Source organism: Ovis aries, chromosome 3, assembly GCF_016772045.2.
Source record: "Ovis aries strain OAR_USU_Benz2616 breed Rambouillet chromosome 3, ARS-UI_Ramb_v3.0, whole genome shotgun sequence".
NCBI classification, from domain to species: domain Eukaryota; kingdom Metazoa; phylum Chordata; class Mammalia; order Artiodactyla; family Bovidae; genus Ovis; species Ovis aries.
This window is the reverse complement of record NC_056056.1, coordinates 130,474,278-130,490,185: the sequence shown is the minus strand read 5'-3', so window position 1 is coordinate 130,490,185 and position 15,908 is coordinate 130,474,278. Positions and strand designations below refer to the sequence as shown.

At 41.6% G+C, this 15,908-nt stretch overlaps 1 protein-coding gene across 2 annotated transcripts in view; it reads right to left on the bottom strand.

Annotated features, from left to right (window-relative positions):
• Positions 1-15,908, bottom strand: part of PLXNC1 (plexin C1) — a 155,442-nt gene that overhangs the window by 85,305 nt on the left and 54,229 nt on the right. For both annotated transcript variants that reach the window (XM_060412507.1, XM_015094600.3), the window contains exon 5: positions 6,326-6,440. In XM_060412507.1, the coding sequence (XP_060268490.1) occupies positions 6,326-6,440 (115 nt within the window). The remainder of the gene's footprint in view (positions 1-6,325; positions 6,441-15,908) is intronic.

Genomic DNA, 15,908 nt, shown 5'->3' with positions numbered 1-15,908 from the left:
AGGGGAAGGAGAGAGCGGGACAAACTGAGAGAATAGCATTGGCATATTTACACTATCATGTGGCAAAATACAGCTAGTGGAAAGCAGCTGAATAATATGGGGAACTCAGCTCGGTGTTCTGCGAAGACCTAGACGAGTGGGATGGAGGGGTGGGAGGGAGGCTCAAGAGGGAGGGGATATATGTATACTTATAGCTGAGTTACGCTGCTGTACAGCAAAAACAAACTCAACATTGTAAAATAATTATCCTCCAATTAAAAGTTTTTAAAGAGAGAGAGAGAGATGCTAGAAGCCTGGGCTAGGATGGTGCAGCAGAAATGCAAAGAACTGATAGCTCCAAGACACCCTTTAAAGGTATCATGGGCCAGGACTGGAAGCGGGGTATCTGGTTGTGGAGGATCTGGTGAGCTAACGAATGTACAGAGGTACCGCACGTTGCGTTGGGACACAGGGAGCAGGAGGCAGACTCTGGATGGAAAAGTCAAGACTTCAGCTTTGGTTGAGTTCAGTCAAGTACTTGTGTGATAACTGAGAAGAGATGAGTCTGGAGCTCAGAGGCCATCTGGGCGGGAGATGAGGGCAACGTGGGCATATGATGGCATGTTAAGCCACAGGAGTGGGCAAGACTGTGGGCAAAGCAGAGTCAGCTGCAGGAAGAGCCAAAGCTGGGGCTGAGCCAGCTCGAGGAGTCAGGGTCAGGGAGAGAGGCAGCCAGCACAGGAGGCTGCGGCAGAGTCAAGAAGGAACAGGCTATGGAGAGTGTGTGCTGCGGAAGGCAATGGGGGAGTTTCAAGAACGCAACCAAATGGCCATGTTAGGATGAGGACTGACAGTGTCTCCTGGAATACCTCTATGGAGTTTAGATTCAGGGGAACAATGGGGCAGAAGTTGACACTGATATGAAAAAAAGGAGACAGTTTTTTGGGTTTTTTTTTCAAGTGCAGTGGAAGAAGGGGATAGTCAAGGAGTTGAAGGTATTTTAATGTGACTTTAGGATTCCTTTGTGGCTCAGATGGTAAAGAATCTGCCTGCAATGTGGGAGACCTGGGTTTGATCCTTGGGTTGGGAAGATCCCCTGGAGAAGGAAATGGTGACCCACTTCAGCATTCTTGCCTGGACAGTTCTATGGACAGAGTCTGGTGAGCTATAGTCCATGGGGTCACAAAGAGTCAGACATGACTGAGTGACTAACACTTTCTTACGTTCCATGCAAGAATGGTTAAAAAGCTGATGCCTTGGATTAAGGAACCCAAAGTAGGAATGCTTACCAGGTAATAACTCTTGAATTAAGCTGGATAAAGTGGGAATGAAGACCCGAAAAGTCAGATGAGATACAAAGTTTGAGTGTCAATTAGCTTGTAATGTCCATGGAGCCAAAGAAATTCTTGTCACATGACATTTCTATCATTCTATCAACAGAGCTTATTTTGCTTAACCTTACCTCTTATTGACAAATAGTTTGGAATTTCCAAGTTTCTAAGTCTATACATGTCACAACAGTAACATCCATACACAAATGGTTTTTCTTTTTTTAAAATTACCTCTACAGAAGTCTAAGCCTGGAAGTAGTGCTTCAAACAGAATGAATATATTTATGACTATTGAAATGTTACTATCAAATTACTTTCTAAAAAGGTTGTGTTAATTGGTATCGCCATCACTAGGTGTCAGCAAACCTTATTTACACTTTAATTTGTATTTATTTGATAACTGGTGAAGCTGAGCATATTTCCATATCTATGTCTAACTCTCTAAACATCCTCTTATGAGAATATACAATTTTGCCTGCTTATTTTTTGGTGTCTCTATATTTTTTTTACTTTCTCCTAGCTTTCATATCTTGCAGCTAATATTTTGCCTGTTGCAAATGTTTTTCCTGAAGCATGAGCTTTAGTCATCACTTATTTTTTGTGGTATAGATTTTTTTAAAAGTCAAGTATATGAATATTTTTCTCTTGCTATTACATGATATATTGTTTCATAGCCAAGAAGATTATACTTCCAAATTATCTGACGCTCAATTATTTTCTGTGTTAGGTTTTTAGATGAATTTCTTAATTAGCCTAAAATTTATATTTCATGTAAAAAATGTGAATTAAATTACATTTCCGTATTGCAAGCCAGTTATTTCAGCAACTTTTTATGAAATGATTCGTTTCCTCTTAATTCATGATAAACAATCTTTAAATTTTTTACATCTATTTCTGAGCTTTGTAGCCTATTCCATGAATCTATATTCCAATTTTTTATTTATGTTTTAAGGCTGCACCACGAGGCATGTGGGATCTTAGTTCCCCAGCCCTTGGGGATCACACCCATGCTCCCTGCATTGGGAGCATGGAGTCTTAACCATTAGACTGCCAGGGAAGTCCCTATATTCTCATTTGTAAACAAGAGTCATGGGCTAAGTTATTGCCACTATATATGTGCTTATAATCATATGGAAATGGTCTTGCTTAAAGAATTTTCTTTTTCTCAATATATATCTTGGATATTCTTGACCAATTCACATTAGTATTTCGGATGAATTTTATACATTAATTTCAGGGCTTCCCTGGTGGCTCAGACGGTAAAGAGTCTGCCTACGGTGCAGGAGACCTGGGATCGGTTCTTGGATCGTGAAGATCCTGTGGAGAAGGAAATGGCAACCCACTCCAGTATCCTTGCCTGGAAAAGTCCAAGGTCCACGGGGTCTCAAAGAGTCAGACATGACTGAATGACTTCACTTTTAAGACAAAAACTATTCAAATTTTTACTGGGATGACATGAAATCTAGACAACAGATTGAGGAAACAGTGACATTTTAATGATATTGTCCCACCAAGAAACATAGTATATGTCTGGATATGTTTAACATGCTTTCATATCTTTCAAGAAAATACCTGTTTTATGTTTATTTATACTTTTAATTGATAAGATTTCCTTATTACGAAATATAATTAGCCTCAATAGACCACTGCCTCACTATCTAAATACTATTAGAAAATAGAACATTGGAAAAACTATTGCACAGTCAAAATCACTGTTTTGGTAGGTGGCTTCAACACGTATCTCCCAGTAAAAAGAATTTTAAAGCACAATGTACATGCCTCACTCTGCAGGTTTGAGCCTGAGTATTTCCATTGTTTTTAATGAATGGGATCTTTTATTAATGTGTTAACAGTTTATCTTACATGTCATAAGGTTATTGATACTTGAACGTTTACTGGACATTAGCACTTTATTTGACCTTTATTAATTTGAATAGTTTTAAGAGCTAATATATTTAGATTTTACAGATATATCAATATACCCACTTAAGATGAGCAAATAATATTTTTGTCTATCCCATTCCAATAATTATTTCTATTATTAACACTTGTTTCTTGCATTCGTGCATGGGACACGACTTTGAAAACAATATTGGTTGTCTCAGTGACAGAATTCCATGTTTCTCTTCTGATTTGTAAAAAGAATGTTTCTCTTTTCTCTTTTAGGAACCATGCTATTTGTGGGAAATACTTTTATTCCTACATCTTTTCTCTTTTTATTAGTATAAAACATTTTTACTGTTAAAAATCTCTTTATAGGTATTGCTGTTTAGTCACTCAGTCATGTCTGACTCTTTGTGACTCCGTGGACTGTGGCACACCAGGCTTCCTTTGTCTTTCACTATCCCAGAGTTTGCCCAAACTCATGCCCATTGAGTCAGTGATGCCATCCAGTCACCTCATCCTCTGTTCTTCCCTTCTCCTCCTGCCTTCAATCTTTCTTCATCAGGGACTTTCCAATGAGTCAGCTCTTTGCATCAGGTGGCCAGTGTATTGGAGCTTCAGCTTCAGCAACAGTCCTTCCAGTGAATATTCAGGGTTATTTCCTTTAAGATTGACTGGTTTGATCTCCTTGCAGTCCAAGGGACTCCCAAGAATCTTCTCCAACACCACAATTCGAAGGCATCAATTCTTCGGCACTCAGCCTTTTTTATTGTCCACCTCTCACATCCAAACATATAATTTTACATAATGTAAAAATGGGGTGCCATGCATCCCTTTTTGTGTGTGTCTGTGTATATGAAGATTTCAGTTGCCTCTCTTTTTTTAAGTCTATCTCTGACCTTTCCTCCACCACACGAATTATTTCATCATGGGAGCCTATGTTTACAACCTAGTATGAATTCTCTCACGTTTTTCTCCATGCTCAATCATATAGAGACATAGACATAAACATATAGAGGGACAGTTTTGGATCAATATAAGACCACGCTATATATACTTTTCTGCATCTTGGTATTTTTATTCAACAAAATCTCATAATATTCCTCCAAGGCAATTAGAATTGCTCTACTCCTCTCTTTTTAATGCCAATTTCATAACAAGGATGAGAATATACTACCTTCTAATTGTCTTGTGTAAACAAGAGGCTCTGGATTATATGCATCTTTTTTTTTTTTTTTTGGTACCAAGAAAGTTACTAGAATGTTATTTGCAGTGAGCAAACACGCTTTGAACCAAGTTATTGTGATAGCTGGAACTGGAGAGGACAATAGACTTCCAGCTCTATAGGTTCAGGATAAGAAATTACTTAAATAACCAAGGATTTGAGACTCTCAGCAAACCACAGTTAACCATAAAGATGGGAAATATTTTGAAATAATATGACCAAGAGCTGGAGACAGACATCTTATCAATGTCACTAAAATAATCAGCCCAACGTTGGCTTCAAAGAACAGCTTTACTCAAATTGCTAAAGTCTTATCTCCTTTACCTTGAGGGTGGTGGTGAGCTGGAGAGAGCGAGGTAACGGTTGCGTGGGAAGACTCTAGAGGGATTAGGGTAAACCACACTGGGACTCAAGGTGGGGAAGAAAAGTACCAGTGGTTCTCTGGGTGGTAAACATGTTCCAGACTAGATGTGAATGGTGATTACTTTATGCTGGTGAACCCAAAGATAGGCAAGCAAACCGTGTAAGCGGCTCTTGTTAGTCAATGAGCAGCTTACTTTTCCTCACCGCGCTTTGCTTAAGCACTCCCCTTAACATTTTCAAAACGATAAAAGAAAAAGAGCCATGCGTAATCATAACCACTTATCAGAGTCCTGGGTATATTCAATGATCATGATATTTTCTAGCAGTCTCTATCAGCACTAAAGTCAGCTATTTTTCAGACTGATAACAGAAATAAAAATTTGGCCATACCTATACTTAGATACCTAAGCATCTTTTTCCATAGAATCTGCTCATGCTAGTGCAGGTCTGGTGGAGGTTTGGATGAAAGCTTTGAAGGGTCTTTTTGGGAGGGTACCCCCCAACCCATCCTCTACACCCTCGCCCTTAGGAGGGCGACAGAAAGTAACAACAGCCACAGAAGTTGAAATCCATGAGTTCTGATCAGTTATGACTTGAAAGCTTGATTCTTTTATTATTTATCACTCATTAAATGCTCTGGCTCTCTTTTATTAAATGTTAAATCATCTTAAGTGGTACAGTTCTTGCTATTTGAAATGGCAAAGTGTAAGGGGAAAGAGAAAGTGGCCCATCTCCTTGTTAATGTGGCATTCAAATAAAACAGAGTGAGCTCAGCAGACAGGTCAACTGGCTGCTGATGGTGATTCTGTATAGTTATTCATAATACAAGAGCTGTAATTAGGGAGAAAATGTCTCCTTACAGCCCCTGAGATTGCAAGGCAGGAATTCCATTTTCCCATGGGGTGAGGCTGGTGTGTAAATCTGAAAATGCATGAATATGCTCACATCGCTTCACTTCTCTCATCCAATGACAGGCCTGATGTGTTGCCAAAGGCAGTATAGTACTGTCACAGCAAGAGCCCAGGCGCTTTTCAAGCGACCGCCCCCCTTGCAATATTCACTGCCCATATTGCTTTCTCTCCCCATCAATATCACCTGAAGGCATGCACGCAAGACAGTTGTCAAAAGCCCAAATACATCAAGAAAAGGAACTAAAAAACAAAATAAAATTCAGTACTTAAGTCGCACTTAAGGAATCTTGTAGACCATGAATCTGAACTTTTTTTTTCTTTCTTTTTTAAAATCAATGTTTTCCAATGACATTAGTCCATTTTTCCTTAATTTCAACAACTGAAGGTCATCTTCAGCTCCACAAGATGACAAACTCCATGAGGGCAGGTTCACGATGCATCTCGTTCTCTGCTATCTCCCCGTCACCTTGCAGAATGTACAGGAATTGATGCTCACACAGTGTCAGTTAACTGAGTGAATTCTCATAACTAAGCTTATTTGATCATTAATAGGTATTTTACACACAGAAGGAAGTTGGCATCAGTTGACTAAAATGAGACAATAGAGACAAATTTAAAATCTTTCCTCTTACCTTATCTTTACTGCTTCGAAATAGGTGAATTTGAGGGCACTTTTTAGCTCCAGATAAAATATCCAGCCAGTTTTCTGAATTATTTAAATGCTCACAATCTTCTTTAAAAGTACACCTATCAAAAAAACAAAAAGGGAGGGGGCAGCAAAATAGCAACCCCAAACATGCATCATTAAAACTTTCTCATACTTGGCTTCAGTACAAAATGCCAGACTTTGTGTGAGGATTATTGATTTCGAGTGAGAATAAGAACATGATGCTAAAACCATGAAAAGCAACAGGAAACCAGCAAAGCATTTTTTCCATCATGTCTCAGAGCTGAGAACAAATGTGGACATGCTGAACTTAGACTCCTGAGCCATCTCTCAAGATGACACTGCAAATACATCCAAAACACATCCTCTCCTGGATTCTAAAATTAAAGCACTACCTTCTAGAAAAACCTAGCATAGAACAGCCCAAAAAAAGGTTTACACATCATAAACGTTTTAGGTTTGCCATTCATTTCCAGAATACCAACCTACTGTGTAACTTTTACTGTTGTTTAAAATAAAAAAAAAGAAGGGGCCATTTTTGTGCTTTGCAGTATGATAATCAAATAAACATATTGCAAGGGCAGAGTCTTCCCAAGAATTTGATAAGACATTCCAGAACCATCTGCTACATAACATTTATTTAGACAGATACCAACTTACATCAAAAGCTATTGGGTGAAACATTTGCCAGGGCCACCTCCCCAAGTCAGCCAGCCCAGAGGCTGTCCCCAAAGAAATCTTAAGCTGTGGTCAGGGTCAGCTACTTTGTTAAACACCACCATAAGCTGAAGGCGAAATCAACGCTTTGCCTATGCCTGTTTTGGTCACTCTAGGTCATGCGAACTTGGGAGCTCCTGCCTCACCAGCAGGGCGGCCAACTCAACAAGAATGAACGCCAAAGGTCACTTGGTTTCCAAATGGTGTTAGACTCCACAGACGTTGTACTGAATGGTATCAAGGAAAGAACAAAACCTCTGTTACCTCTGCCTTCTCAAGGTCCAAGGTTAAAACAAAGCGGTGGAGGAGACCCAGTAAGTTTTAAAAGAAGCTGAAAATTCATGAATCACATGAGATTGAAAGCAACTAAATAATAACCTCATTCAACTCTGGGGAGTCCCTGAAAGGAAGTGAGTGGAGACCAGTGTGGTCCCAAACAGTATATTTGACACGCATTTTATTTCTTTTTCTTCTTCTCTTTAAAAAAAAAAAAAAAAGTCTTAAGAATAAATTTAGGCCTCACGGCTTCATCTTTGAGCGCTGCGCTAATTTGAATATGACAGAAATAGAACAGGAAGCCAGTGAGTTTCATTAGACATCACCCCCAAGTGCAATTCTTACAGCGTGTCATCATATCCTTGCATCTCGGGGAACCCTGCTTCCAGGCAGCACATCTGTGTCCAAGCTCTCCTCCACCTGTGTCGGCTCCTTCTCCAACATCAGGACCAGGGGGATTTTCATCAGCAATTCTCCACAGTCATAAATTTATCTGACCCTTGATGGCTAGCTCGTCCGTCACGGACATTAAGTTCAAATTAAACCTCCTCTCAATGTCAGGGAGAGTTTTCAATGGAGGGACACATACTGCTGGATTGAAACACACAGAAGGACAAGGCTGGTTCCCCATTTTGTATTAGAAAGCGATGATGACTGTCAAAAACGACCTGCCTCTCTCTCAGGGGCATTCCAGTTTGTATAAGGCACTTCCTCTGTCTAAGAGGAGGCCAAAAAAAAAAAAAAAAAGCCAGTTCTAAAGAGAATGGAGTACAAATGTTTTTGTAGGCTTTTAATACTGCCTGGGAGTCAAGGCCTAAGGCTGCCAAAAAAACAAGTGTAAAATATTTCATACAAATAGTGCTACAATTTGCCAATTTGTAGGCAGAAAACAGTAGTGCCACTGAATTATCACTCCCTTTTCTGAACTCCTGTAACATTTCTTGTTGGAACCACACATTTTGGTATTTAATCATATGCTGCCTTGAATTACAATTTAACTGTTTTACGTGTCTATATCACGGCCCCCAGTAAGCTGTAACCTCCTCAAAAGAAGGGAGAATATCTTTAATATTTCTTCTGCAGAGCTTCAGTGTCTGACAGCATGATATGCAAATACTAGGGTTTCAACAAACATTTTTGAATGAATGGATGAAATATGAAATCTCTATAGGTCCTTTCTGTAGGTGAGTTTCTTTCTAGAGTTTCTTTAGGGTTTATGTCTGACTTGTACTTCTAGTGAAGAGACTATTTTTAATATAAGCCAAAAGTTTGAATTGGGGGCCAGAGAGGGGACAAATTAGAAACTAAGGTTTTCAGTTTATCTTTTGGGAAAAAATACATATGTTTATATATATATATATATATATAGGTTTCCCAGGTGGTGCTAATGGTAAAGAATCTGCCTGCCAACGCAGGAGATGTAAGAGACACGTGTTTGATCCCTGGGTCAGGAAAATCCCCCCGAAGAGGGCATGGCAACCCACGTCAGTATTCTTGCCTGGAGAATCCCATGGACAGAGGAGCCTGGTGGGCTACAGTCCATGTGGTTGCAAGGAGTCAGACAGGACTGAAGCGACTTAACACTGAAGCATATATATATTTATATATGTGTGTGTATATATATATGTAATAGACCTTTCACTTCCTATTTTGTATAAGGCGAAAACAAAATTTAACCATGTTAAGCAACTAAACATAAACTCCTGGTTTATAAAACACCTTTGAGATCTCATGCCTTCTTTCTCACCAGCTGAAAAATAAAAATTAAAAAGCAAACCATAACGCCAAGAACGTATAACCAGATGGTCAATCAACAACATCTTATTATTTCTTCAATATTGCAGATGATAAAATCTTCATGACAGCACATTACCCACACAAACTTTCTCTAGGAAGGGGAACAGACCTCAGAGTTCCCACGTTTTAGTAAACAAAACCAAAATGGTCCCTTTTGAAAGCCATCACTCTTGTTCCTATACATCCACAAAAGCAATGGTCAAGTGCATAGACACTTAAGCCTTTGCCCAGATAAAAATCTGAAAATCTCATTTTCAGACTCAGGTCTCGGCAAGGCTGATCCTCAGTGAAGCAACCTCAGATAGGCTGCTTCCTTAACTGACTTCATGATAATTTCTTCCGATACGAGGAAAGACAGGAAGAAAATGGGATTCAAATTAGAATGAGCATATTCTGGGGAAAAAAGTGGCAGCCATGTATTTGCTTTTCTCATCTTATGCTGTTGCCCCAGTCTCCATGGAGCGTCTTTCCCAAAGTTCTAGGACTCCCAATTAATATTTTTCTGGCCCTTACGTCCAGCTAGATTTCATGCCTACAAAATAAGGCCAACATTAGCAGACACTAGACTACTCGTAAATTACTAGAATCAGCATTAATGGGGAAAAAAAAAAACTGCCTGAAGGAAAAAAAAAAAAAGCCCCAAAACCAAAAGTTAATTAAAAGAAAAAAAAAAAAACAAAAACTTTTGCTAGGTGAAAGGACCATGAATTCAATTTAATGAATTAAACTACTTAAGAAGGCTTGTTCATAGTATCTACTGTAGAGCTGAATCTGTTCAAAATAATAAGAGTTAGAGATTGTTGTTCAACTATATGCATATGTGGACCTCCCCTCCCTTCCCCTTAACTCTTAGTTTGTTCAAAACTCACAAACAGGGAGATTCCAGAAACTTGTCTAAGTTTGCTGTTTCAAATTCAGAAAGTATCTGCCGACAGTGTGTTTGCTTCCTGAGCTCGTGGAAATCTTTCCAAACCCTGATGTCCCTCAGTCACCACCCCACCAGGTATCTACAGGGGGGAACTACCACCGTTCTGAGTGTTGATGATCTCTCCTCCTCTGTTAGCCCTCACGGGCTTCCCAGGTGGCCCAGTGGTAAAGAACCCACCTGCCAACGCAGGAGACGCAGAAGATGTGGGTTCAATCCCTGGGTTGGGGAGATCCCCCGGAGGAGGAATGGCACCCAGCTCCAGTATTCCTGTCTGGACATTTCCATGGACAGAGGAGCCTGGAGGGCTACAGGAGGAGCCAGGGGTCACAAAGAGTCAGACAAGACTGAGCATGCCTATACTGCTGCTGCTAAGTCGCTTCAGTCGTGTCCGACTCTGTGTGACCCCATAGACGGCAACCCACCAAGCTCTCCTGTCCCTGGGAATCTCCAGGCAAGAACACTGGAGTGGGTTGCCATTGCCTTCTCCAATGCATGAAAGTGAAAAGTGAAAGTGAAGTCGCTCAGTTGTGTCCAACTCTTAGCGACCCCATGGACTGCAGCCCACCAGGCTCCTCTGTCCATGGGATTTTCCAGGCAAGAGTACTGGAGTGGGATGCCATTGCCTTCTCCGGAGCATGCATATACATTAGTCCTCAAAACCACGTTGCTTTATAGGGATGAAATGGAGGCTCAGAGAGGTGTTTACAATGTGCCAAGGTTTCACAGGTTCAAGCGTCTGAAGTTTGCTCTCAGAGCCACACACTTGGCCACGCAGCTGCACGGTCATCTGTGAGCCCTATGTGTTACGACATGTCAGTCATGTCTGACTCTTTGCGACCTCATGGACTGTAGCCTGCCAGGATCCTAACTGCCATTTAATAAGCTGCACAAAAATAATGACATTTAGAGTTCCTCCTGGTTTCCTTGGGCCCCATTAGTGGTTGGAGGGTGGGGCTGGGCCAGGACAAGGCGACAGAGATGAAGACGCCAGGAGCATAGACTGAAGAAGGTGAGACAGAGCCTCCAGAATGAAGAGAGGAGCATGGATCTGGGAGGGAAACACAGAGCAGGGTTCTGAGAGGCCTTGCATGTTCACCCATCACTAGCTCTGAATACAAAACACCCAATTAGAGGTTAAGGTTCCAGGAAGCCCCCCAACTCGCAAGTCTATTGTATTCCAAAAATTGGCTTGCAAACCCTCGGTTTGTAATATGGAATACACTTTTCTTCCCCATAGAAATAATGTTATAAATAGTGATTAAGTCTCCAGGTTTTAACCTGAAAAACCTATTTATTTGTGATGTAACTTCAATTCTATATATTTGCGATATAAGAGTAGCAGAAAACAATGAGATTGAATCCATTTGCATTTTATAGCAGTTTTTCTTCTTTACTTGTGTTTCTGCTTGGCTGGTAGTCTGGGAACAGTGCCCAGCTGGATCGACTTTTAAATTTATTATTACAGTATTGCATTTATACAGTATTTCTATTTTTTAATGGGGGTGACTTAAATTATTAATTGTTTTCATGTCGACATAAAGAACTGGGAGACCCACCTCTAGAAATGAGCCGAAGTTTCCAGGCATGCAGGCAGGTGAAATGCCCAGGGGATGGGCTGGGGGACCTTGAAAATCTGACTCTATTAGGCTAGAATCTCTCCCTAAGAATTTACTACTTACTCAACCTTGAAATAGAAACTCTAAACTCAGAAATGTAACTTGTACTTCCTGCCACTCGAATTTCATCAGCATCCTCTAATCTAATTGTTCACTAAGAGCAGACAGTCCCTGATGTAAACTGACAACTAAACATCAGGTAATTGCTTGAATGGGAGGGTTGGTGTGATCTGTTCCAAAGATTCTCTACTGACACAGTATCAGAAAACTTTTAACAAGGAAAGATCCAGCCTCTCTCTCAGAACAGGAGACTGTGTCTGTGACTGGAGGAAGATTTTGCTACAAGAGCATCCCAAGGTCTTCTGCTAAGTGATTTGAAACAGATGTCTGCATTTTTTCAGAAGGGCACGGAGCCCAGAGGAGGGACCAGGTGGTCCCGAGAATCAAGGGACTTTCATTAACGTTGGTAGTCCACGAGATGGAAAAACCAATCTCAACTGAAAAGGAGAGAATGAGAAGTCACTGTGACAAGCTCCACTCTGAATTCTAGGCCCCCAGAGTCAGCCAAGAGGGATGCCAAAATACAAGACCAAAATAACTTGCCAGGAAAGCTGAAAAATTGCGTTTCAGCTCCAGTGATGAAAAGCCAACCTACATAAGAAAATGATGCTAATAACAGAAACAATTTAGAAGATTTTTTTTTTTAAACTGAAAACATCTAACATGCCAGGAGATGTTCTTTCATATGATTTGATTCACTTATTCTTCACAAATCTATGAAGTAGGTACGACAAATTCCCTTGCTTTTTACAGCTGGGGAAAACTGGAGCCAGAAGGCTCCATATTGCTTCCCAGGGTCAGAGTTAGGAAGCAGAGGGGCTGAGATACCAAATCAGACAGTGCTGCTTCTAAGTCCACGGCTCATCTCCTACCCGCTACTGCCCCTCCCCAGGGCCCTCATCTATGGAGCCCTTTCCAGGGACAAGGTGCTGTTTCTAGGACTTTCTGGGACTTGTTGATCCTATAGCTACCTCAGGAAGTAGGTATTATTGTTATCAGCTCCATTTCAATGATGAGGAAACTGAGGCGCAGAGATTAGACAGCATGGTATGTATTTCAGCAGTCTGGCAGTGGTGTTCACACTCTTAGGACTGTGCCAAACAGCTCAAAATTTTCAAAGGTTTCCAGGATAACAACATCATAAAGGCCAAAATAAAAATAACTACATCCTCCCAGAGCCTGAGCCCTATGGGAAAAATACAGGTTTTATTCCATTTCTCAGCAATTCTCCAAGTGTGTTCTTCAAGCTGTTTTAGGTGTTAGTATTAAACGAGGCTTAAGAAATTTGGGAAACACTAGTTAAATAAAATTAAATGATCTTCCCTATTGCAGGAATTCTCAGAGCCTTCAATATTCCGGTATACTTTGTAACTTTAAAGATAGGAATGGATAATGCACGTCTTCTAACGTTTTTACTGAAGGATTAGAAGTCCTAGCCATGCACACTGAGAAGCACTTAAATCTTGGCTAATGAGCAATAATAATCCAAGTGGAAGATCAAACTGGAAAACTTGAGGCTTCTTTTGGCTCTTTTTTCTCATCTCTCATACTCAGCTGATGATAACCTATTCTTTCCAAGCATTGCTCTATGCCATCTCCCACAATCTGCCCTCACCTGGGCTCCTGCAGCAGGCTTCTGAATGGCCTGCCTCTAGTCAGCTCTCCACACCAATGCCTAGGTATTCTCAAGTCCAGAACTGATACACCGCTTCCTACTAAAAAATCTTCAATGGCACCCTTCCACCTACACCAGACTCCTCTACCTACATCCCTTTCATGACCTAGAGCCTAGAACACACATTTCCACGCTCATCTTGGTACCCAATACTATGATCGAGCCTCTTCCTTCTTTTCCAAACTCATCCCCAGGCAATCGTGGGTTGATAAGTCTATTTAACTTACAAGCTCCTAAAGACATCCATCACTAATAGTTAGTACATGGCACTTCGCAAAGAGCAATTACTTAATAAACACATGCGGGGAAAACTGCCCAGCTCTTCTCGGCATGTGCAGAACGTGCGAGGGCCTGCAATATTGGTGAAATGGTGCTCCAAGTTCAGAATCACCTCCTCCATGTCTGCCCGGCCTCCGGGCAAAGTAGTCATGCCCTCTGCTGTGTCCGAATGGGTACCCCACACACGCTTACAGCACAATGCGCTGGTTGCTGACTGCCTGTCTCTCTGCCCACACTGTAAGATCCCCAAGGGAAAAGCCTGCCTTATGCACCTTGCCACCCCTAGGGCCTAAGGCCACATCTAGGGTTCCTTCCACAAGTATTGTCTGAGTGCCCCCCAGATACCAAACACCGAGCACTGGGGATGTATGGATGTTTAAGCCAGTTAAAGCTCCCCTCTCAATGAGCTTATATTCTGGTGAGGCACATGGACCAAAACCAAATAAGCAGACAATAATTTAAATAGTTTCAAATCAAGGCTAGTTTTCAGCAGAAATTAAAAAAATATAGCAGCGAGGAACTACTTTAGGTAAGCTGGTCAAGAAAGATGGCATTTCAAGGAGTTCCTTGGTGGCCTAGTGGTTAGGATTCCAGCCTTTCATTGCCATGACCTGGGTTCAATTCCTGGTTGGGGATCTGAGATCCCGCAAGCTATGTAGCATGGCCAAAAACTTAAATTAAAAAGAAAGATGGCATTTCAGCTCAGATCTCAAGGATGAAGACAACCTAGCCACATCAAGAGCAGTAGGAACAGCATTCTCGGCGGAAGGAACAGCAAGTGCCAAGAACCTGAGCTCACTTAAAGTCTGGTCTCTGCAAGGAGCTAATTAAATATCAGACCAGGCTAGAACTTAGTGAAGAAGTGGTGGGTGGAGCTGCCAATTATAAGCGGGTGACGTTGGGCAAATCATACCTTCTCTCTGTTTCAGGCTTTCCAGCTGCAAAAATGCAGATAATAATCATTTCTATTTCATGGAATGGTTATAAAAATGTACATCTAGTTAACACACACCTACAAAACCATAGATCGAAGAGTTATTTCAGAAACGTCCATCTATTTAACTGAGGCTTCCAATAATGCCTCAGTAAATATTAGTAGCTGTTACTATATTTATTACATAGGCAAATGAAACAGAACTTAGGTAAAAAGTTTGAATGACATAAGCCAAACACATATAAAATGATACTGATGTGACAGGCATCTGGGCAACAGGGGTAACTGGTCTGCCCTTTGCATTGCTCACACACACCAGATCAACAAGCAGCCTGCCCTTTCCACGTAAGGGGGCAGACTCAGCTCATGGCTTCTTGGAAGGTTCTTAATCATAACCCTTCTCCTCTTCCTGAGGGTTCTCTGGGGTCTCCCCATGCCTTGAATACCAGCTCTGAGGGCATTTTTTCATGGTGTATTGGCTGATACCTGCTTCCCACGCTAACCTGCGAGCTTCCACTGGGCAGAGCCTTATTCATTTTTGTCTCCCTAGGGCCAGCACCCCACTCCAGTACTCTTGCCTGGAAAATCCCATGGATGGAGGAGCCTGGAAGGCTGCAGTCCATGGGGTCGCTGAGAGTTGGACACGACTCAGTGACTTCACTTTCACCTTTCACTTTCATGCATTGGAGAAGGCAATGGCAACCCCCTCCAGTGTTCTTGCCTGGAGAATCCCAGGGACAGGGGAGCCTGGTGGGCTGCCGTCTATGGGGTCACACAGAGTCGGACACGACTGAAGCGACTTAGCAGCAGCAGCAGCAGCAGGGCCTAGTACCGGACCTGGCCCATGGCTGGTATTCAACACATGTTCACTGAACTGGATTAAGAATTAAATGTTCAAGTGACTAAATTCTTGTCTATGTCTCCACGATACCAGCAGAAGTTGTTTCACAGATTTTCGTTCACTGGGCTGGCCAGTGCCTGGCGTGGTGGGAAACCGGCCTTTGTCTGGACACTTGGAGCTATTCAGCACACGTGCACCACATCTGCAGACTGAAGCACTCACACAAAAAAGGGATGTGTGGCCTTCACCTCATGTGGCTCTTTGGTGGGTGATGAGGGTATTTTAATTTCCAAAGGCATACCCTGAACTGGCGAATTTAAGGGAGGTGTTCGTAAAGAATAGGTAGCCTGGAAATAAAGATGGGAAATGATGTCTCTCAAGTCAGGAAGATCTGGGTTCCAAGCTGCTCTCCCACACATTTGTTC